Source organism: Salmo trutta, chromosome 31 (assembly GCF_901001165.1).
Source record: "Salmo trutta chromosome 31, fSalTru1.1, whole genome shotgun sequence".
NCBI classification, from domain to species: domain Eukaryota; kingdom Metazoa; phylum Chordata; class Actinopteri; order Salmoniformes; family Salmonidae; genus Salmo; species Salmo trutta.
Window position 1 is genome coordinate 14,653,077 of NC_042987.1, and position 24,500 is coordinate 14,677,576.

The window sequence follows — 24,500 nt, forward strand, 5'->3', positions numbered from 1 at the left end:
ACCAGCCTCAGAAATGGGCAATTAACTGCACCTCAGATTGCAGCCCAAATAAATGCTTCAGAGTTCAAGTAACAGACACATCTGAACATCAACTGTTCAGAGGAGACTGTGGGAAATCAGGCCTTCATGGTCGAATTGCTGCAAAGAAACCACTACTAAAGGACACCAATAAGAAGAGACTTGCTTGGGCCAAGAAACACAAGCAAAGGACATTAGACCGGTGGAAATCTGTCCTTTGGTCTGATGAGTCCAAATTGGAGATTTTTGCTTCCAACCGCCGTGTCTTTGTGAGATGCAGAGTAGGTGAACAGATGATCTTTGCATGTGTGGTTCCCACTGTGAAGCATGGAGGTGGTGTGATGGTGCTTTGCTAGGGACACTGTCTGTGTCCCCAGCATTCTTCATGAAGCTGGTTGAGAGAATGCCAAGAGTGTGCAAAGCTGTCAAAGCAAAGGGTGGCTACTTTGAAGAATATAAAATCTATTTTGATTTGTTTAACTTTTTGGTTACTACATAATTCCATGTGTGTTATTTCATAGTGTTGATGTCTTCACTACTATTCTACAGTGTATAAAATAGTACAATAAAGAAAAACCCTTGAATGAGTATGTGTCCAAACTTTTGACTGGTACTGTATATTTATGCGACTGCAAAAAAAAACGACTAACTCAAACTGCATCATTCTGTGTGTCAATGCTGGAGAGGCAGTTACCTGAGCGGCGTGGGCTGGAGAACAGAGAGGTGTCATGGACAGCAGGGCTGGCAATGTCTGTGGCTGGAGACGTGGGCATGGCCGGCAGATCCCCGTTGGAGGAGTCCTGACCTCTCCGCCGCTGGGAAGGAGGGGAGACCAGGCCATCACTGCCAGCTACAGAGACAGAAAAATACATAGTTGGTTACGTTAGATTAGACTGCTTTCTTTCATGTGATTTATATGTCCTTGAGTGTTATATTAAATGAAAAACAAAATATCACTGTACAAAATCAAACTGTAAATATAGTTTATGATACTCAGAACCTTTTGCTGTCAACTTACGAGTGGCTGGAATGTCATCCCTGTTGCGCTTGCGTCTACCGGGAGTTGATGTTGGTGAAGACATTCTGAATGATCACAAGTCCTAGAAAAGAAATCTGGTTGACTATACTGTCAAAAAAAAAGTGAAATAACGTTAAATGTATGCGTCTTCGTAAAATAACATAATGCAACCAGTAAGTAACACATAGCTGAGTTGAGCTTGAATTAGCTAATAACAAAGCCAGTAGTTAGTTATGTCACTGGCTAACTAGTTAATTGTTGGTAGCTACTTGCATTCTTTTCGACGTGTAATGAAAAAATGCATCCTAGCCAGTTAGCTAGCTAGCTGGGAAGTCAACTAAACTTCCGAAAGAGCTTGTAAACAAAAAATAAAATATTGATTGTAAATCCTTAACTAGGTACATTCAAATACATATTCCTAATCATTTTTTATCAAATACGTTGATGGCTGGCATGTTCAAGACAATTGTAAAACAGTAGCTAGCTAGTGCAACAATAGAGAGAAAGCTACAGTAACTAGCTACGTTAGTATCTTTGCATGAAAGGCACCAACTACTACTAGCCGAGGAAACCCAGTCTGATTTTATTTTAAAAAATCCGGTGAACACTCCCAAACACATGAATTAGGTCATCTGAATTTGCTCTAACATAAAACATTTAATAAACAACGACCTAGTTAATTTAGCTTTTGATAATCTTAGAAATAGCTAGCTACAATATCTTAAAATTACTTCTCTTACCTACTACGTGGTGCTACTGCAATGAATTTGGCGCGAAATTGCGGGTGTGACGTTTCAGTCCCGGGAAACTTTGCACCAATAGCGAAGCTAAACTACGGGTGCGCTAACCATAAGCGTTTGCACATCAAGGTGGTTCCGGAGTGTCTTACAATCAGTACGATTTACATTTTAAATGGAATAAATTAATACTTTTATTTTTGTAAGTATTTCATTATTATTTCAGGAGTAGACCAATTATTTGCATTGTAATAATTGTGTTCACCTAAAGGTCTGGGTAATCCCCCCATCAATCTGATATCGTTTCACCCGACATATTCCACTCAGGGGCGCTAGTGTAAACCTTTACCACAAGGTGGCGTATGTGCCATGAGAAATGTGTTAACATTTTTCGACTATCACTCGAAAAATACAGAATGCATATCTTTAGGTTTTCATAGAATTTATGGGAATGTCATGAAACAGATTCCGGGAACACATCAAACATGCAGAATTGCTCTTACCATAAGTAATCACTCTGCATTCTTCTATATAGTAACAGTGCCTTTATATCAAATGAATAACCATGATAACCTACTTTCCAGGGCCATCATGGACATTTAATTTATAGACAACGGCATATACTGTACACAAAAATCTGTGAATATAAAATATTGTTCATTATGTAACATTTCCACAATGTCATATGACCACAGACGTGCACTTGACAGTTTACATCAATGGTTCCCAACCAAGGGTACTTGGGCTACCCACAGTGGGTACTAGAGAAGACTCATGAGACCATAGGCCTACTGGTAAAAACTACATGAGGGGGCAACGGTTGGGAACCACTGGTTTACATGATGATGCCTATAAAACCTCTGGCTCCACATACGCAGCATGAAATTGTGCGCTTGTCAGTTAGGGAATTCGATTAATCTGGCCCGGGCGCCTTGGCGTGTTTTGCCCTGGTGAAAGTTGATTGCATTCGTTTTGGAACCGGGCTTCCTCCCGGGCGTGAGCCAGGTTCGCCGTTTAAAGCCCACGGCGTAGTCGCCTCAAAACTAAAGTTAAGTAATTAAGCATGTGGCATAATGAGTAGGATTCTCTGTTTTCACATGCAAGTGATCACTTTGAGAAAAACTTATTTAACTGCCCTCCTAATTAAAACTAAATTGACAATTCAAACATGTATTTATGGAAAAGTGATGTGTTTCTGGACAATGCACCATGCTGCATCGTTGACATGACAGAGCGGCGCAGATTACTGTTCGATTTGAGAGGGTGCTGCTACCTCATCGCTTTTGCCGTTGACCTCACGGGTCATAGACCGGTGCCCCGCGGTTCAGCATAATCGAATACCCCCAATACACTCGTAGTATAGAAAGAGGGTGGCATGTACGCACACCCTTCATTCCTCAAATGGGAGCTAGGGAGACCACGTGATTCAAACTTGACTCTACTGGCTTGTCAAAGGGGGAGGTAAACCTTTGACGTAAGCAGAGGAAAGATACAAAATACACTCCGCGAAATACAGAGACTTCAGAGAAGTTACAGACCTTAATATACCGCCACTATTTTAGAATAAACATAAACACCACTTAAAAGAAGCAACTGTGGGGGAAAGGGAAGAGGAAGCTCCAGTAATACAGAGTGAGCGTGATACATTGTATCAAGCTTGTTCCAACTACCTGGCTACTAAGTAACGAAATCTATTGACGTCCGAACCCACGAGGGCAGAAAGCAGAGTTCATGTGTGATATATACAGCCTGGATTCTCAGTGCGTGTCTCCACAATGCAACATGAGTTGGGCGATGGAGCCTACAAACTTCTACGACAATAAGCTGAGCAGCGGTCTTCAGGGGGTCTGCAAACCCGGGAGAAGTGATCATGGCACGGGCGAGGACACAACCATGGCCGAGCTGAACACAGCCCCTGCAATGTACGACGACGAGAGTGCCATCGACTTCAGCTCCTACATAGAGTCGATGACAGCAGTACCACACCTGGAACTCTGCAACGATGAACTTTTCCTTGACTTATTCAACACTGTGAAGCAAGAGAAGACAGACTTCTACATGCCAAGCTCGACTACGTCGTCCAGCAATATGCAGCAGCTGTCAAACTGTTCTACCAACGCATACGCAGTTGGAAGCCAAAAAGAGTTCGAGAGGACGCTCAAGGGTGGATTTGACAACAAGGGGGTCTTCAGTGCACCGATCAAACAGGAATCGGACTGGAGCGACAATGACATGTCCTCGTCGTTACCTTCCCAGATCAAAAACTGCGCGCAGACCTCCGTGAGCCTTCCCATGGGACAACCAACTCCACCATCAACCCCAGAGCCCCTCTCAAGCCAATCAGCCCACTCCTCTCCTCGGAAGGTCGGCAAGGAGAAAGGGAAAAAGAATTTTGACAGGTACAGCCAAGAGTACCGCCAGAGACGTGAGAGGAATAACGTTGCAGTGAGGAAAAGTAGGGACAAAGCAAAGCAACGCAACGTGGAAATGCAGCAAAAAATGCTTGAACTGGGTTCAGAGAATGACAGATTACACAAAACTATCGATCAACTAACCAGTGAGCTCACTGGCCTGAGAGATTTCTTCAAGCAGCTTCCCAATCACAACTCCTCGTTTTTGGGGACCACGGGTGGGGCCAGACGGTGACCAATTAATATTACTTTCTAATTAACTGAACTTTTGAAATACATACCTCAACACAGACTTACCATCTGTAACAGATGCATTATAAACAAGCTTACATTTATGGCACTGGAAATGTACTGGAAACTTAGGCTTCCTCCCATATTGTTGCCATAATCTTTTTGGGGGATTTTTTTTTTTCTATATTAAATTATTTTACTACTTCATTTAGGTGTTGTTATACCAGATATGGTACATGTTTTATAATTCCAAACTTTGTAAGAGCAAGAGCATGTTTGAATTTTATATAGTTTATATTAAAAAAAAGTTAAATATTTGTCTATTATGGAATATCTAATAAAAGTGCTGAAAAGTCATACAAATCAACGTTGTCTATGAGTGTGTTTGGGATGAACATATTAGTACATATGTGATTACAAATTACTTGGCATGGTTAAAGTATGTTTTATATGGATTTGCTGGTGCCAAGAATCTACCTCAGTTGGAGTTGGGCCACCTCTCTAGAATAACATTTTCACAGCTAGTAGAAGAAGGTAAACAAATACACTAACATATAATACAAGGTTTATTGACACAGTACAAGCACCATTCATCTTCAGAGATAGATTAGGAGGTAGATATTCAAGGGAACACTTTGAAAGAAACATGCGGCTATATACAGCAAACAGGCATATTTTACAGTCACCATTTGGACCCACGTGACAAAGTCTGACATATGTTACTCCTCTCTGGTCCTTCAGTTCTAACCTTGGGCTGTCAGCTCCAGGGTCCTAACATATCAGTAACACACAAACAGATCTATTTTTTCCACCCTAACTCATGCTCTGTACAGAGAGCCTGGGCTGAGGAGGCCTCCTAGTCCTACAGATTGATTTCACGGGATCCCACTCCACACTTTGACAGCCTCAGAGGCAGATCTCTTCCAGGCTGATCGACAGGGCAGGTTTCCTGGTGACCACGCGGACGTAAGCGCTGAGGGGGCCCACCTCCTTCCCCAACACATTTTCCACCTTGTAACCTGGGAACTGCAGCACATGAACAATCAACCTAACCATGGATCTAAAGGCATAGGCTAGTCTAAGAGTAAGACTTACAGTTTAAGTCGGAAGTTTACATAGACCTAAGCCAAATACATTGAAACTCAGTTTTTCACAATTCCTGACATTTAATCCTAGTAAAAATTCCCTGTCTTAGGTCAGTTAGGATCACCACTTTATTTTAAGAATGTGAAATGTCTGAGTAATAGTAGAGAGAATGATTTATTTCAGCTTTTATTTCTTTCATCACATTCCTAGTGGGTCAGAAGTTTACATACACTCAATTAGTATTTGGTAGCATTACCTTTAAATTGTTTAACTTGAGTCAAACGTTTTGGGTAGCCTTCCACAATCTTCCCAGAATAAGTTGGGTGAATTTTGGCCCATTCCTCCTTACAGAGCTGGTGTAACTGTGCCAGGTTTGTAGGCCTCCTTGCTCGCACACACTTTTTCAGTTCTGCCCACAAATCTTCTATAGGATTGATGTCAGGGCTTTGTGATGGCCACTCCAATACCTTGACTTTCTTGTCCTTAAGCCATTTTGCCACAACTTTGGAAGTATGCTTGGGGTCATTGTCCATTTGAAAGACCCATTTGCAACCAAGCTTTAACTTCCTGACTGATGTCTTGAGATGTTGCTTCAATATATCCACATCATTTTCCTGCCTCATGATGCCATCTATTTTGTGAAGAGCACCAGTCTCTCCTGCAGCAAAGCACCCCCACAACATGATACTGCCACCCCCGTGGTTCACGGTTGGGATGGTGTTCTTCGGCTTGCAAGCCTCCCCCTTTTTCCTCCAGTGGCTTCTTCCTTGCTGAGCAGCCTTTCAGGTTATGTCGATATAGGACTCGTTTAGCTGTGGATATAGATACTTTTGTACCCGCTTCCTCCAGCATCATCACAAGGTCCTTTACTGTTGTTCTGGGATTGATTTTCACTTTCAAAGTACATTCATCTCTAGGAGACAGAACGCGTCTCCTTCCTGAGTGGTATGACGGCTGCGTGGTCCCATGGTGTTTATACTTGCGTACTATTGTTTGTACAGATGAAGGTGGTACCTTCAGGCGTTTGGAAATTGCTCCCAAGGATGAACCAGACCTGTAGAGGTTTACAATTTTTTTTTCTGAGGTCTTGACTGATTTCTTTTGATTTTCCCATGATATCAAGCAAAGAGGCACTGAGTTTGAAGGTAGGCCTTGAAATGACATCATTTTCTGGAATTTTCCAAGCTGTATAAAGGCACAGTCAACTTCGTGTATGTACTTCTGACCCACTGGAATTGTGATGCATTGAATTATAAGTGAAATAATCTGTCTGTAAACAATTGTTGGAAAAATGACTTGTGTCATGCACAAAGTAGACGTCCTAACCGACTGGCCAAAACTATAGTTTGTTAACGAGACATTTGTGGAGTGTTTGACAAACTAGTTTTAATGACTCCAACCTAAGTGTATGTAAACTTCCGACTTCAACTGTAGTAACCCGAGTCACAACTAGCACTCATGCTAACAATAAACATGTTACCTAATAACATTCAATAAACACTGTCAAGCTATACAAATAGGCAACATAAATGTCAAGAAGAGCGTAACCTATGTGTATGTAAACCTCCGACTTCAACTGTATATACAAGTTAGAAATGCTCAATGAGAACAAAAGTTGGAGCTAAGCTAACCATCAAAAGTTAGTTACACTCTATAATATAATTTATAATGACAAAGTATTGTTATTAGATTGGGGGGAAAACATCCAGCGCAAAAACTCAATAGAAAATATTTGTATTGGGTATGTGTCGCTGATCCACCTCAATTAACCTGGATTGTTGGTTTGCCCTGATTCTCAATAATGGATGTAAACCAGGTTGTCAACAATATCCATTCTAGAATGCTGGATGATACAGTGCATTCAGAAAGTATTCAGTTCCCTAGACTTTTTCCATATTTTGTTACATTACAGCCTTTTTCTAAAATAGATTAAATAGTTTCCCCCCTCATCAATCTACACACAATACCCCATAATGACAAACAAAAAAAAAGGTTGACATTTTTACAAATTTATTTTAAAAAATATTTTAAAAAATATCACATTTACATAAGTGTTCAGACCCTTTACTGAGTACTTTCTTAAGGCACCTTTGGCAGAGATCACAGCCTTGAGTCTTCTTGGGTATGACACTACAAGCTTGACACACCAGTATTTGCGGAGTTTCTCCCATTCTTCTCTGCAGATCCTCTCAAGCTCTGTCAGGCTGGATGGGGAGCGCCGTTACACAGCTATTTTCAGGTCTCTTCAGAGATGTTCAATTGGGTTCATGTCCGGGCTCTGGCTGGGCCACTCAAGGACATTCAGAAACTTGTCCCGAAGCCAGTCCTGTGTTTTCTTGACTGTGTGCCAAGGGTCGTTGTCTTGTTGGAAGGCAAACCTTCACCCCAGTCTGAGGTCTTGAGCGCTCCGGAGCAGGTTTTTAATCAAGGATCTCTCTGTACTTTGCTCCGTTTATCTTTCCCTCAATCCAGACTAGTCTTCCAGTCCCTGCCACTGAAGAACATCCCCACAGCATGATGCTGCCACCACCATGCTTCACCGTAGGGATGGCGCCAGGTTTCCTCCAGACGTGACGCTTGGCATTCAGGCCAAAGAGCTAAATCTTTGTTTCATCAGACCAGAGAATCTTGTTTCGCATGGTCAGAGTCCTTTAGATGCCTTTTGTCAAACTCCAAGCGGGCTGTCATGTGCCTTTTACTGAGGAGTGGCTTCCATCTGGCCACTCTACCATAAAGGCTTGATTGGTGGAGTGCTGCAGAGATGGTTTTCCTTCTGGAAGGTACTACCATCTCCACAGAGGAACTCTGGAGCTCTGTCAGAGTGAACATCGGGTTATTGGTCAACTCCCTGACCAAGGCCCTTCTCCCCCGATTTCTCAGTTTGGCCAGGCAGCCAGCTCTAGGAAGGGACTTGGTGGTTCCGAACTTCTTCCATTTAAGAATGATGGAGGCCACTGTGTTCTTGGGACCTTCAATGCTGCAGAAATGTTTTGGTACCCTTCCCCATATCTGTGCCTTGACACAATCCTGTCTCAGAGTTCTATGGACAATTCCTTCGACCTCATGGCTTGGTTTTTGCTCTGACATGCACTGTCAACTATGGGAGCTTATATAGACAAGTGTGTGCCTTTCCAAATCATGACCAATAAACACAGGTGGACTCCAATCAAGTTGTAGAAACATCAAGGATGATCAATGGAAACAGGATGCACCTAAGCTCAATTTCAAATCATATAGCGAAGGGTCTGAATACTTACAGTACCAGTCAAAAGTTAGAAATAAAGAAAAACCCTTGAGTAGGTGTGTCCAAACTTTGGACTGGTACTGTACGCAAATAAGGTATTTCTGTTAATAATTTTTAATACATTTGCAAACATTTCTAAAAACCTGTTTTCACTTTGTCATTGAGGTATTTTGTGTAGATTGATGAGGATTTTTATTTATCGAATCAGTTTTAGAATAAGGCTGTAACGTTACAAAATGTGGAAAAAGGGAAGGGGTCTGAATATTTTCCGAATGCACTGTATATGGTGGTCAGAGCCATATATTTAGATGTCAGAGCCTTATAATTAGATATTTGGCTCTGATGGTGGTACGTGGTGATACCAGTGTTTGTAGATTAGAAGGAAATATAGATCCAACTCCAGCGATACTAGTATCATCTGGCTCCTCTTACAGTATTGATCTGTGTGAGTAAGTCCAGCCATTGTTCTAAACAGCTCTCTTAACACAGTCTAACTATGGGATATTAGACAGATGACAATGTCGTCACTTTCAGCAAACATACTGACACATAGGAGGATCACAATTCTATATCAGTGCACTAAACTGAGAGGTAAGTACTGTCTGCATAAAAAGGCAGGTACAGCGTATCACACAGACAGAGAGAGAGACAAGAGACAGAGACAGAGACAGAGACAGAGAGAGAGAGAGAGAGAGAGAGAGAGAGAGAGAGAGAGAGAGAGAGAGCTCACCTCATGGCCAGAGGCTGCACAGTTCAACACAGACATGATGGTGCTCTGCTGGAGCTAGAAAACAGTAGAGAGAATAGTCACCATACTAGTTGAATAAATGGGCTGGACTGGACTGTCAAACTAGACTTCTTCATATTAGTGGTTTTATTAAATTATGCCATATTACATTACAGCACATACCTTATAATAACGTAATAAGCTGTTATGAGCATTGACTTTGTCATAGCGTTTTCAACAGTTTCATGTTACCATTAATGATACAATCTAAGACTATATTTGACAGTGACACTATAAGAAAATACAGAAGTATTGGAATACACTTAAAGTGAAAAGATTTCAGACCACATCTTAAGATTAGATCAACCTTGCCTTTATATTACTTTATACTTATGCACTGCTATGTCACACATTGAAAATACAGACATTTGCCAATACACAACCTAAACTCAAAATCTTGTCTCACCTTTACTTTCACAGTGAAGTCTTTTAGTGTAGAACAATCCATGAAAACTTCAAGCTGCATGTTCACGGTTGGTTGGTCAACCAGTGAATCACAAGCAACACAAAGGAATGCTTGACTGGGGACAACAGACATAATGCAGATATTGACATCACATTTCAACCATAATAAAGAAGCTCCGTTTGCAAAAAAATTAAGTTATTCTATTGGTAAACCAATAAGATTCAATCAGTTAATTAGGTGTATCCCCTATAGGTCATCAGCAGGTGAATTGAAGACTTACGGCTTTTGGAGTGTCATCTCCAAGAGGTCGCTCCCACACAGGCTGCAGACTGGCCAGGAGTAGGCCGTGTCCTCATCCACACCAACTATCACACCTGCCATCACCAACACAACCATCAGCACTAGCCAGAGAAGCAAACCTTATAGGGCACCACACTGGCAAGCAACACTGGCAAGCAACATGGGTGGAAACTGGGACTGAGCAGTGTAACAATTGTATCAATATTCTTGAGGCCACTGTGGTAAGGATTAAAAAAGGAAAGATAAAACAAGCTCAGTAAGAAGATAAGAATGACATTTTAGGGTCAAAAGAAAAAAACTAAGTTTGCAGCCCCATATATTCTTATCTGTGCGTTAAAATGGATAGCAAGTGTTTACTCCCTTAAAGAACTGACACAATCATAGTTAACAACCAGAGATATGCCCCCCCCCACAGCTTATGTAAAATATATACATAATTACCAAACAATAAAAAAAAAAAATCTGCCTTCACACAGAGCCATGCAAACTGCCATAAGTTAGAACTTGCTTACGAGTGCAGATAAAGACACATTATATGGCAGGTAGCCTAGTGGTTAGAGCGTTGGACTAGTAACCGAAAGGTTGCAAGATCAAATACCCGAGCTGACAAGGTACAACTCTGTCGTTCTGCCCCTGAACAAGGCAGTTAACCCATGGTTCCTAGGCCGTCATTGAAAATAAGAACTTGTTCTTAACTGACTTGCCTAGTTAAATAAAGGTTAAAAAAATTGAGAAAAAATACCTTATTCTACACTACAGAGCCAAGCACAACTGTACCGTGCTGGCCTGGTTATGCATCTACCATAGCGTCTGGAGCCACGCTGGAAATGACCATTTGAAAATAAACTATCTGAGCCAGCAAAGCACGGGTTCAGCACAGCATTCGGGTTGGCGTGAATAGTGTGAATCAGGCATTGGTGTTTGTTGTTTTATTCAGCCAGCTGATCCAACATGGAAGACCTGAACTAATCCAAAGGGTTCACAGTTTCACCTTTGATCTCTCCTGTGACACAGGGTGCTAACAGATGCAACTTATCGTGACTTACTCAACTTTCCCTGCGTTGCATATAAAATAGACTGTAGACAGACAGTGAATGCATTTTGTGCCAGTATCTTAAGGGCTTAAGATACTCTGTAGTTTGATTGGATCCCTTAATCAGATTCATACCATTATCACTGAGGTTAGGATAACAGTATCATCTCTTAATTACAGATAGATAGTCCACAGCTGGTTACATTGATGGGCCTTGAAAGGTTGTCACAACCAGTGGCTCAACCGCTTGAGGGAAACTGAATGAGAGCGGAAGAACACAATGCCTTCGACTAAACACAAGAAGGCCACTCTGTCTCGCACAAAGTAACAAATACAAACAGGCAACAGCCACAAAACACTCAAAACCATTTGTCCGTCTGTCTAATAAAACAATTATCCGGGCTAACCCTGAAAAACAATTGATCAAGGAGGAGAGCGTGACTGACCCGAGAATGTGCAGAGGGAGTTGGGTGGTGTTTCCGGACCCAGGGGATCCAGCGTCACAGGTTGTGGTAAGGCCTGAGGAAGGACATGGGGCTGGGCTTGAGGTAGGGGCTGAGGTAAGGGCTTTGCCTGGGACAATGACAGTGACCCTGGGCCCAGCGTGCTCTTGGTATGTGGGCAGCACACTGATACCAGAGGCCGCAGCTGCACAACTGACTGCTCCACACACAGGATCCCACCTAGAGAGAAATCATGGCATAGTGTCAGAAAACAGTAGTTTGACCCTGACATGGAGGTGCTTCCATTATTAATAGTTTTGGGGAAGCAGTAGCCACGCGACTTCAGATGTCCTACAGTATACAATACATAGTGGCTAATGCAATATACACTATATAGTGACAGACTAGAAGAACAACACCATGTCTGCGTCCCAAATGGAACCCTATTCCATATGAAGTGCACTACATAGGGAATAGGGTGCCATTTGGGGAGCAGTCCATGATATTGCAGTAAAACAGTACCATGCTCTCTGACTGCATCCCTGAATGACAAGTGGCAGGCACTGGGGGTGGGGGTGCTTATTGCCTTGGCGACAGAGGAAGTGAGCACACAGGAAGTGGTCACACACACAGCCAGCGTTCGTCTGCATGGTGTCCCATCGGACTGCTGCTCCTCCTGCAAACTGGGGTCAGTCACCACCAGCCAAACCTCCCCTGGGCTCCGATCACTACTCTGAGACTGGAGGGGAGAGAGATAAGGGGACAGACAGAGATGGTGGGGGCTATCATTCATATCAACCAAGATGATAATAAAGAGAGGAAGAGAAAGAGGGGATCAGTCGTTAGTGTAGATTATTAGAGAGACAAGGCGAGAGAGACAACACGAGAGAGAGAGAGCGAGAGACAACGAGAGAGTGAGAGAACGAGAGAGAGAGAGAGAGAGAGAGAGAGAAATGGCGTGAGAGACTATGAGCTTACTTGGAAAGTACAATTCTAAGTGTCTTAGTGAATAAACACCTTTCTGTCTGTATCTGTATGTGCATCAAATAAAAAGCATGAGTCTCTGCTGGCTCAGTCTGGTTGCTCGGAATCATCCATTTGATGACTGACATGAAAAACAGAGTGGTACAGACAGAAAGCGTTGGACTTCGCCACTCGCTTTGTTCTGGGCCTGTTATCTCCCTCCAGGTGGTCAAAGTGTAAAGGTTTCACTGATCAACAGTAAAAAAAAAAAAAAAAACACCTGGTAGATAATGTAGGTTTGTATGCATACAGATGGTGAAGGCAGTTTGCCTCGTCTTGTCAACATAGCAAGTTTAAATGATTGCCCACTGTCCACCACAGCAGGATGCGATCATGTTCCTGTCAACTCTTTAACTATGTTGTGTTCCATCTACCCATCTCTAATAAGATAGATATCACAGATAAGTTTCTCAGTCACATTATACATTCTCATTGAAATCCAAGGATGCATTTGAAAGTACCTGCGTTCTCTTGTAGACGACAGTCGCGACAAAGCTACAACGATGGCTGTTGAGCTCACACTGAAATAGATATGACAGGCCGTTACTACAATTCATATTTCATCGATTGCCACTGGCTCAACAAAGTCAGAGTGAAGGAAAAATGTGTCATCTGGTCTCAACTCGAATGTTTGGAGGAATAGTTGGGGAGGTAAAAACAGAGCGAGTTAAAATTCAGTTCTCGCTCGCTCTCTCTCATAGCCACTAGTTACCTGCAGTATGTCTCTGAGGGTTTGTTCTGTAGGAGGCAGGTATAGAGGAGATAAAGGCTGTCCCTCTACAGGATCCACAGAGCCCTCTTGGCCTGACAGCAGGTAACAGAAACTTGGGGCTGGTCCTTTGTGTCTGCTGTCCTACAAAGAAAACACACAGAATCAAGATTATAATCCACTACGTGCAGACAGTATTCATAGCCAGTTTCTTATTCTAACATAAATTAACCATAATAACATGGGTTCTCAATATCAAATGGAAATACTGTATATACATTGTTCACGTAATTGAGTTTCAATTGCGGAAAAGGCAGGGTATGATTCACAACAGAATATTGAATAACCTACACCTTGACAGCTCTGGCTTTCTCCAAGTACTTTGAAGGGCATCACTGGTGGCCAGAGGCTATCTATCAGGCTGAAGAGTCTGGTACACCTGTGAGAGCGAGAGCAGAAGAAAGTGAGGGAGGGGTTGGAAAGGGAAAAGACAGTGAACGACAGGGTATACAGAGAGGGAGGTGCAACAATATCAGTTGGTTTCCCTTTTATGGAATGACAGATCTGTTAAGACAGGGCACTTTTTAGCTTTCACAGAATCAACAGAAAGCATGCCGAGACTGGTGCGACAGACACACTCTCGCGCTCTCTCTCACACCTCTTTATCACTAGCAATCTGACTGCTGAAAAGACAAGCCGTCTCCCTGCATAGACCTGCAGCGTAGAGTCTTTTTGCAGAGCGCCTATATGCACCTTAGAGATGATTTGCACTGACTACTCACACATCCAACCCTTACACACAAACGAACACCCATAAACAAAACACACCCACATACATTTACATTTTAGTCATTTAGCAGACGCTCTTATCCAGAGCGACTTACAGTAGACCCCCACTCAGAACTCACACTGCTGTTGTTCTTTTACATACTATTGATTCCACTACCCACTTTATATTTGTAAATACAGCCCATTATTACTATGCATACCGATTTGTCTATTACTTCTACTACTTATTTTGACTCTTTTCATCGCTATTATTGATTAATGAACTGCATTGTTGAGGGAGCTATCACATAAGCATTTCACTGCAACTTTTATACCCGCTGTAAACTGTGTATGTGAAGAATACCTTTGATTCTTACACACACCAAAACATTTAACAGAGCAAACACCCTATGTAGGGTGTCCAATCAAAAACACATATTTTGACCAATGAGTAAAATCATGTTAATTGTGTAGATACTCCTCTAAGAAAACAAATGGTCCCAACCGTATGTCTCTATCATAATCCATTCAAAAGTTATTGTAGTTACTAGCCTTTTAGGATGGCCAAAATTAGGGTGACTAAATCAATGGAGGACAGAGGAAAAAAAGTGGTAATAAATCTGAAAAATAGCCTTGTGTCAGCTAGGCCAGATGCTGTGTGAGAATTAAGACTAACTGACAGGCTCACCGTTGAACTTGTCTTTCTTCTCAAATCCGGAGGACATAAAACAACATAGAGGTGAGATAGATATCGATTTTGAGACGTGACACTAAACATTTTCATATTTTAGTATAAGCCTTCCATATTAATGCAACAGTTTAAAAAGATTTCTCACAAAAATAAGCGTATTTCAAATGTCAACGGAGCACTGAGAGTACCGCAAGCTTTTTATTGTCAAAGCCTTTAACAATTCATTCAGTTCGGGGCAACAGAGCCCAGCACTTATTATCGGATGTATTAGGTTACGAAATCCGACTTCTTGGATATAATGTTAATGACATGTTAGAGAAAGACCTCACTGAACGATTCAGAACATGAAGAATCATATTTGTCTTGGTAAAATGTATTTTAGAACATAATGAAGTGGCATTTCATCACCAAAGCACATTTTCACCCGCTCTACGTAAATCACACACAAAAACAAGTCTGGCTTCTATTGGTTTCAATTGTTGGTTTCAACTGACAATTTTGACACCCGAGGGCATGGGTGTTACTTTGAGGTGCCCCGTCTAGAAAATCAAACTAGCGGACCAACTGAGAGGAAGACCGAAAAAAAGCGATGCTTCAACCCCCAACCCAAACGCCCAGAAATAAATTAAACCTGTCCTTGAGTTCAGGGCCACCAGTTAGTCAGTGTATATATGTGTGTGTGTGTGTGTGTGTGTGTGTGTGTGTGTGTGTGTGTGTGTGTGAGAGAGCAAGAGGTTGGGTTGATGTCATTACTATTCCTCTTCTTTGGTGCTGTTACTCAGTCTGTCTCAGTTGGTTGTTAAAAACCGGTTCCACAAGTCCTAATCCACAGGGTGTCTGTGTACAGAACTGGCTCTGCCCCCCGGGCTGGTCCAACAGGTCAGGATGAAGAATGAGCTCACCTCACACAACACTGACTTTGTTACCGAGACCTTTCTGTAGCTTTATTGTAACATTGTACAAGTGGGCTGATTTGCCTACTGAAGAATACTGTTTAAGTACAGTAGTATGTGAGTACTGAAAAGAGGGAGTGTGACAACACTAGCATTTATCAAAAACTGATTTGACATGATTACAGTAACATGATCTAATTGTCGATTTAATGATGATTCAAATTGAGGTTTTTAAGTGCCAACACATCAAAAACACTTGTTTAAGCTTTGATAAAGGCTTATTAAAATACCAAGCCCCAGCTACTGTATATGCAGGGTTCTACAGTGCTACCTGGAATTTTAATTTAGGAGCACCAGTCCGCCTAGAAAAATGAAGGATTCTAGCTTTAATACCTCAAATATTTTTCATTGTGTGCCTACATTTTTCAACTTAGACGCATAAGTGTTCCTTGTACATTTTTTGTTTGTTAAAGTCAGCGTAGAGCCCTGATATGGCAGGAATGTTTTGTTTTGCACAGAGTATAAGATGGTGGCTACATGCATTTGGACCAATCCCAAATTGACACCAAAACTACGCACTTCAGGAAATCTGACAGGATTTTACAGGTGTAAGTAACATAGTTATCGCACCACCTTGACCTCAAGTGCATAGAGGTTGGGTCTTTGTGCTTGCTCCTGAAGGGGACATATCCATCATGGCGGACTGTAGACAACAACCCCCCCTCCCCTCCACAACATTGTGGGATGCTTTCTGGCACACAGAGACTATTCCTTAGAAATAAATGAAGCCGTAAACACACTAACCCCTCCTCTAAATGTCCCCACACCAGTTCTCCAAACTGTTTCTAATCTGAGCTCCTGACCTGGAAAGTAACTCATAGGTCCAGTGCGAGCACCAATGATGTATCACTTTACATGTAAACATGGAACAGTGACATGGCAGGATGATCAGCGGGTGGCCATCTTGAACTCAGGTTGGAAAGTTATGAGAGTTAGAGTGTATTCAGAAGGTATTCAGACCCCTCCACATTTTCCACATTATACTTATAAAATGGATTACATTGTTTTTTCCCCCTCAATCTACACACAACACCCCATAATGACAAACCAAAAAAATACAAAAAATGAAATATCACGTATACTTAAGTATTAAGGTGCTTTACTGTGTACTTTGCCTCAAGTCTTCTTGGGTATGATGCTACAAGCTTGGCACACCTGCACTTTGGGAGTTTATCCCATTCTTCTCTGTGGATCCTCTCAAGCTCTGTCAGGTTGGATTGGGAGCGTCGCTGCAAAGCTTTTTTCATGTCTCGCTAGAGATTTTCGATCGGGTTCAAGGCCAGGCTCTGGCTGGGTCGATAAAAGGACATTCAGAGACTTGTCCCGAAGCCACTCCTGCGTTGTCTTGGCTGTGTGCTTAAGGTTGTTGTCCTGTTGGAAGGTGAACCTTCATCCCAGTCTGAGATCCTAAGCTCTCTGGAGCAGGTTTCCATCAAGGATCGCTCTGTACTTTGCTCCATTCATCTTTCCCTTGATCCTGACCAGTCTTCCAGTCCCTGCCGCTGAAAAACATCACCACAGCATGATGCTGCCACCCCCATGCTTCACCGTAGGGATGGTGTCAGGTTTCCTCCAGACGTGACACTTGGCATTCAGGCCAAAGAGTTCATTCTTGGTTTCATCAGACCAGAGAATCTTGTTTCTCATGGTCTGAGAGTCCTTTAGGTTCCTTTTGGCAAACTTCAAGCGGGCTGTCATGTGCCTTTTACTGAGGAGTGGCTTCCGTCTGGCCACTCTACCCTAAAGGCCTGATTGGTGGAGTGCTGCAGAGATGGTTTTCCTTCTGGAAGGTTCTCCCATCTCCACAGAGGAACTCTGGAGCTCTGTCAGTGACCATCGGGTTTTTGGTAACCTTCCTGACCAAGGCCCTTCTCCCCCAATTTTTTTAGGCCGGGCTGCCAGCTCTAAGAAGAGTCTTGGTGGTTCCACCAACTTCTCCATTTAAGAATGATGGAGGCCACTGTGTTCTTGGGGACCTTAAATGCTGCATACATTTTTTGGGACCCTTCCCCAGATCTGTGCCTCGACACAATCCTGTCTCGGAGCTCTACAAATAATTCCTTCGACCTCATGGCTTGGTTTTTGCTCTGACAAGCACTGTCAATTGTGGGACCTTATATCAGGGATGCAAACTGGTGAGGGCCCAAAAAGGTGAGTTGTTTTTGCACCGAAACACGCAAAAAATCCCTGCTAGGGGGATACTTTTTAAAATTTTATTTTTAGCTTTAAAATGCATATTTCTAGTGACTTTCAGGCTGGATCCCTTCTTGAAATGCAGGTTAACTGTACAAATTAAACAACAAAGAATATGATCTACATAATCAGTCTCTGTGTGTTAAATAAAAAGTGGTTAATGTTAACCAAACTCAAAGCTAAAAATTAAGGAATGCAATCCAATGTTATTTGTTGCCTAGACTTTACTGCAAATTACAAGTCCAGAGAAAAGTCCAGAGAAAAAAACAATACACTAATATTGCAGTTAGCCATGACAGCCTTAATAATTGAACACTTGTTATCACACACACACATCTAAATAATGCACTTGGGGAAGAATTACAAATCTTAAAGTAAAAATAGAAACAAACAAACAGGCATTCTATTTTTGCTCTATTCTAGCGGCCACTATAGTAGACATCGATTAAGTGCACAACACTACATGTGTGCAAAAATAAAGCTCACTGGGTAAAAAATAAAATAATCCCCCCCTTACTCGCAAAAAAGTGTTACAGTATGTCAAGTTCATCACAACAAAAGCAATATCTTTGGGCTACACTGCATGTTATTACATTGTACACTTTATGCCTGTGAACATCTGTTCTACAATGTGCCAGCAGCAGAGCATGAGACCCTTTGATGGCATAATTGATCTCTCAGGCAGAGTACACCTGGCATACCCCTTTTTATACACCTTATTGAAAAAGAGGGAAAGTGTGTGGTGTTCCTTTCACCTCTATTGGCATCCAGCTTAAGCCAGGCCCAGCTCCAGCTACACTTGATCGCTGAATGCACTTGTTTAACAAGCAATGCCTAATTTTCACCTAATTCTTTCATTCTGAAAATTAACCACAGAGGGAAAACAGTTCATAGACAGCAGATAGTTCATAAGCTAGTTAACATTTCACACAGATTGACAGGGTCCAGTGAGCAACTAACGTTATAGCTTGAGGAACGCCAATGAGTCGTAAACCAGTTAATACTATAGCTAATTGGTTCCTCGAGCTAACGTTATCTCATCTGAAGTCAAGTTCCTCGGCGTACACATCACAGACAACCTCAGGAGGCTGAAGAAATTTGGCTTGTCACCTAAAACCCTCACAAACTTTTACAGATGCACAACTGAGAGCATCCTGTCGGGCTGTACTGCTAACCTACAAAGCATTATATGGGCTTGCTCCTACCTATCTTCCCGATTTGGTCCTGCTGTACATACCTACACATACACTACGGTCACAAGACGCAGGCCTCCTTACTGTCGCTAGAATTTCTAAGCAAACAGTTGGAGGCAGGGCTTTCTCCTAGAGCTCAATTTTTATGGAATGGTCTGCCTTTCCATGTGAGCGACACAGACTCTGTCTCGACCTTTAAGTCTTTATTGAAGACTCATCTCTTCAGTAGGTCCTATGATTGAGTGTAGTCTGGTCCAGGGGTGTGAAGGTGAACGGAAAGGTACTGGAGCAACGAACCGCCCTTGCTGTCTCTGCCTGGCCGGTTCCTCTCTCTCCACTGGGATTTTCTGCCTCTAACCCTATTACAAGGACTGAGTCACTGGCTTACTGGTGCTCTTCCATGCCGTCCCTAGGAGGGGTGTTTCACTTGAGTGGGTTGAGTCACTGACGTGATCTTCCTGTCCGGGTGGCGCCCCCCTCGCGTTTGTGCCGTGGGGGAGATCTTCGTGGGCTATACTCGGCCTTGTCTCAGGGTAATAGGTTGGTGGTTGAAGATAACCCTCAAGTGGTGTGGTGGATGTGCTTTGGCAAAGTGGGTGGGGTTATATCCTGCCTGTTTGGTCCTGTCATAGGACAGGGCCAGGGTCTCCCGACCCCTCCTGTCTCAGCCTCCAGTATTTATGCTGCAATAGTTTGTGTCGGGGGGCTAGGGTCAGTCTGTTATATCTGGAGTATTTCTCCTGTCTTTTCCGGTGTCTGTGTGAACTTAAGTATGCTCCCTCTAATTCTCTCTCTCTCGGAGAACCTGAGCCCTAGGACCATGCCTCAGGACTACCTGGCCTGATGACTCCTTGCTGTCCCCAGTCCACCTAGTCATGCTGCTCCTCCAGTTTCAACTGTTCTGCCTGCGGCTATGGAACCCTGACCTGTTCACTGGACGTGCTACCTTGTCCTGGACCTGCTGTTTCGGACTCTCTCTCTACCGCACCTGCTGTCTCAACCTCTGAATGCTCGGCTATGAAAAGCCAACTGACATTTACTCCTGAGGTGCGCTGACCTGTTCCACCCTCTACAACCACTGTGATTATTATTATCTGACCCTGCTGGTCATTGATGAATGTTTTAACATAAGGGCCATGTTCTGTTATAATCTCCACCCGGCAGAGCCAGAAGAGGACAGGCCACCCCTCAGAGCCTGGTTCCTCTCTAGGTTTCTTCCTAGGTTCTGGCCTTTCTAGGGAGTTTTTCCTAGCAACCGTGCTTCTACATCTGCATTGCTTGCTGTTTGAGGTGTTAGGCTGGTTTTTGTATAGCACTATGTGACATCGGCTGATGTAAAAAGGGCTTTATTAATACATTTGATTGATTGATTTTTTATCACCACCTGGTACAGCAACTGCACAGCCCATAACCACAGGGCTCTCCAGAGGGTGGTTCGGTCTGCACAACGCATCACCGGGGGCAAACTACCTGCCTTCCAGGACACCTACAGCACCAGGTGTCACAGGAAGGCCAAAAAGACCATCAAGGACAACAACCACCCAAGCCAGTGCCTGTTCACCCCGTAATTACCATCCAGAAGGCGAGGTCAGTACAGGTGCATCAAAGCTGGGACCGAGAGACTGAAAAACAGCTTCTATTTCAAGGCCATCAGACTGTTAAACAGCCATCACTAACAAAGAGAGGCTGCTGCCTACATACAGACTTGAAATCATTGGCCACTTTAATAAACGGATCACTGGTCACTTTAATAATGATGTCTTGCATTACTCATCCCATATGTATATACTGTATTTTATACCATCTACTGCATCTTGCCTATGCCGGTAAGTCATTGCTCCTCCATATATTAATATGTTCATATTCTTTTTCCATCCCTTTATTGGATTTGTGTGTATTAGGTAGTTGTTGTGGAATTGTTAGATTACGTGTTAGATATTGCTGCACTGTCCGAACTAGAAGCAAACATTTTGCTACACTCGCAATAACATCTGCTAACCATGTGTATGTGACCAATAAAATTTGATGTTGAAACGTTAGCTAGCTAACGGTCTGACTGACTTTGTTAGCCAGCAAATTTTCACACCATAAACTAAATTATTTGATCAGCTAAGTTAGCTAATCTTGCTCAACATTTCTCTAGCTAACCAACGGAGAATTCGATCCAGCTACTGTAGCAAGATACTTAACAATGCTAACAATTCTTGTTCCCTCACCTCAAACTTTCTAAATACCAGTTTTTCAGTTACAGCTCATGAAGTACGCTGCATCACCTTCTCAACTCAGTCTCCAGGCTTCTAACCTCTTCTAGTATGTTGTATCTGGCAAACTGCCTATCCACTCTCCGCTGTCTTTCCAGAGCACGCGCTAATGCTCTAACTAGCAAGTTGGCTGTCTCTTCTCTCTTCAGTCGCGTGCTGCATTCTGTTATGTGAACGACTGGCTGAGCCCAGCCTGGGGCCTTGGATACATACAGTATTGCTCCAAACGCGCATCACTGGTTCCGCTTACAGCCATTAGTGACCCGAACCCGCATATCAGACAAGCCCGCCCCCCCAAAAATTGACATTTACTCATCGGATCTACAGAAATCACGTAGTTTACCTATTTTGGATTAAAAACTGTGAATTTCCCCAAAAGGTGTCTAGTTCGCATTTACTGTAGGTTAAATGAGGGAAGTGGAAACTGGCCATGGATTTCATATCAGGGACACAAATGGTAGCCATCTAACGTTCACAGTTCACACCTGTTTTTGTAGCTTTAGCCTCAGGCCTAAGCCCAGGACTACGTTGGCCTTGTTCGGGACCTAGAACAGATAACCTCACAAATAATCATCAAAATCTTAATACATATTTTAATCTTAATACAGGAAAATACATACCTCTGGCTAACTATAGTCTGTAGGCCTGGGTTGAAGTTCAAATGAAAGGCCTGCGGTGTGTGTGACTCTCTCACCTTTCCCGAGTGACCCGCTGCACCACTTTGATGGCTCGCAGGACGCAGGTCCGGCCCTCCCACTTCCTGGTGTAGAGGTGGAGAGAGTCCTCAGACGGCAGAGGGTGGAGCTGGACCATGCTGAACATCCCATAGCCGTCCTGGACCAGCGCACACAGCCTGGAACACACAAACACAGGGAGAACGTAACATACAGCCTGGGCCTCATAGAAACAGGTAGAATTTAGTGAAATAAACTGGAGGGTTGCCAGACAAGTTAGTCATTCTCCAGTCCATTGACTATTATTTCAAATCTGTAATGGTATATTAATGTGTGTTGGTGAGGGTGTAAGAATATAACATTAACTGAACAAACATTATGAACCAAACCTAAAGCTTTGTGATTTGGGCTTGTATTGACATTTTAAAGTTGAGGTGTTGGAGGTTGGTTTGACAGGCTGGCTGCTGAGATTGAGAACCGTTGGCCTAGTAAACAAGATGTGCTGTTCTACCACAGAACTCTGCTGCTCTTAGCAACCAAGGAAGAGAAGGAGATCGCAGAAGGAATTACTAGGAGATAGCACAAAAAGTTGCTAGGAGATGGCAGAAGGAGTTACTAGGAGGTATCAGAAGGAGTTCAAATCAAATTGTATTTGTCACATGCGCCGAACACAACAGGTGTAGACATAAAAGTGAAACGCTTACTTACAAAACCTTAACCAACAACGCAGTTTTAAGAAAATACCTTTAAAAAAGTAAGAGATAAGAATTACAAATAATTAAAGAGCAGCAGTAAATAACAATAGCGGGGCTATATACAGGGGGTACCGTAACAGAGTCAATGTGCGGGGGCACTGGTGTCGAGGTAATTGAGGTAATATGTACACGTAGGTAGAGTTATTAAAGTGACTACACATTGATGATAACAGAGAGAGGCAGCAGCGTAGAAGAGGGTGGCTGTAGTGCTTTGCGGTCGGAGGCCGAGCAATTGCCATACCAGGCAGTGATGCAACCTGTCAGGATGCTCTCGATGGTGCAGCTGTAAAATCGGTATCATAAGGAGTTCCTAGAAGGTGTCAGAAGGAGTTACTAGAAGTAGTCAGAAGGAGTTACTAGGACTAACAGAGGGAGTCAACAGGAGGAGTAATATGAGTTAGCAGGAGACTTTGGCAGAAGGAGATAGCAGAAAAAGACAGGAGTTCACAAGTCAGCCCTTCAAGTCCAGACACAGCCCCTGTACTGTACCCGTCCTTAGAGGGTAAACAGTGCTGTTCATAACCCCCAGTTAAAAGATACCAGAGGGGGGAGTGGACTCTTAGTGCTCTATACCCTCCGTCAAGAGAGAGGGAGGAAAAACATTGGGAGGAATAGGAAGGAGAGGTGTGTAACGGACAAAGGTTCAAGGCTAACCCTGCATTTGCATTTCCCAGACACTAGGAACGTTTTGAGTCTGTTGGTTTCCATTCCAGCCACCTGATTGGCTATATAAACCGTGTTGGTAAACAATGGTCTGTGTTTATTTCTCATCTACACCATATCACGTTGCTAGGGAACAGTACAGCGTTTTATTGTTGACAATTACCAATCCATAACCTACTTACGCAGTGCTGTAAATGGCTGAGTCCAATAATCAAAGAAAAAACATTCTTCTACACTATAAGGCAAAGTTTTAATCACTCAATAAGGCAAAGTTTTGTTATCAGTTAAATTATGGAACTGCATACATGGGAGGTCCATGGAGAATGTCAGAAATAGTCTGAATATGTGGATCATGATGTATTTCATGGCAATAGACAGAGAGCATACAAAACATTTAGAACACCTGGTCTTTCCATGAAAGGCTGATCATGTGAATTACGGTGAATGCTATGATCCATTATTTATCACTTGTTAAATCAACTCCAAAATCAGTGTAGGTGAAGGGGAGGAGACAAGTTAAAGAAGGATTTTTAAGTATTGAGACATGGATTGTGTGTGCTATTCAGAGGGTGAATTGACAAGACAAAAGTGACTTTGAACGGGGTATGGTCGTAGGTGCCAGGCGCACCGGTTTGTGTCAAGAACTGCAATGCTGCTGGTTTCTCACACGCAACAGTTTCCCGTGTGTATCAAGAATGGTCCACCACCCAAACGACATCCAGCCAACTTGACAACTGTGGAAAGGATTGGAGTCAACATGAGCCAGCATCCCTGCGAAACGCTTTCGACACCTTGTAGAGTCCATGCCCATTCCTGGGAACCTTCCATGCCGCAGCCATTTTTTGGGAATCTTCCCCAGATCTGTGCCTCGACACAATCCTGTCTCGTAGCTCTACGGACAAT

At 42.9% G+C, this 24,500-nt stretch overlaps 3 protein-coding genes across 5 annotated transcripts in view; 1 reads left to right on the forward strand and 2 right to left on the reverse strand.

The window, feature by feature from the left end:
- LOC115169604 (DNA replication licensing factor mcm4) overlaps positions 1-1,848 on the reverse strand; it is a 17,072-nt gene extending 15,224 nt beyond the window's left edge. The window contains exons 1-3 of one of the 3 annotated variants that reach the window (XM_029725377.1): positions 1,777-1,848; positions 1,037-1,144; positions 713-868 (exon numbers count right to left, since the gene is read on the reverse strand). In XM_029725377.1, the coding sequence (XP_029581237.1) occupies positions 713-868; positions 1,037-1,100 (220 nt within the window). In that variant the 5' untranslated portion in view covers positions 1,101-1,144; positions 1,777-1,848. The remainder of the gene's footprint in view (positions 1-712; positions 869-1,036; positions 1,145-1,776) is intronic. The other 2 variants (XM_029725378.1, XM_029725379.1) reach the window with 2 other exon arrangements.
- A 1,431-nt stretch (positions 1,849-3,279) lies between these two features.
- On the forward strand, positions 3,280-4,782 carry LOC115169608 (CCAAT/enhancer-binding protein delta). Its single transcript, XM_029725385.1, has one exon. It carries the CDS (start codon positions 3,505-3,507, stop codon positions 4,417-4,419), a length of 915 nt encoding a protein of 304 aa, XP_029581245.1. The 5' UTR covers positions 3,280-3,504; the 3' UTR covers positions 4,420-4,782.
- Positions 4,783-4,966: 184 nt separating this feature from the next.
- The window catches only part of spidr (scaffold protein involved in DNA repair), a 77,241-nt gene continuing 57,707 nt past the window's right edge, over positions 4,967-24,500 (reverse strand). Inside the window, exons 11-20 of the mRNA XM_029725384.1 lie at positions 22,200-22,358; positions 13,798-13,885; positions 13,450-13,590; positions 13,199-13,258; positions 12,237-12,453; positions 11,718-11,954; positions 10,219-10,312; positions 9,939-10,053; positions 9,476-9,529; positions 4,967-5,441 (exon numbers count right to left, since the gene is read on the reverse strand). Coding sequence (XP_029581244.1) covers positions 5,322-5,441; positions 9,476-9,529; positions 9,939-10,053; positions 10,219-10,312; positions 11,718-11,954; positions 12,237-12,453; positions 13,199-13,258; positions 13,450-13,590; positions 13,798-13,885; positions 22,200-22,358 — 1,285 coding nt within the window. The 3' untranslated portion in view covers positions 4,967-5,321. The remainder of the gene's footprint in view (positions 5,442-9,475; positions 9,530-9,938; positions 10,054-10,218; positions 10,313-11,717; positions 11,955-12,236; positions 12,454-13,198; positions 13,259-13,449; positions 13,591-13,797; positions 13,886-22,199; positions 22,359-24,500) is intronic.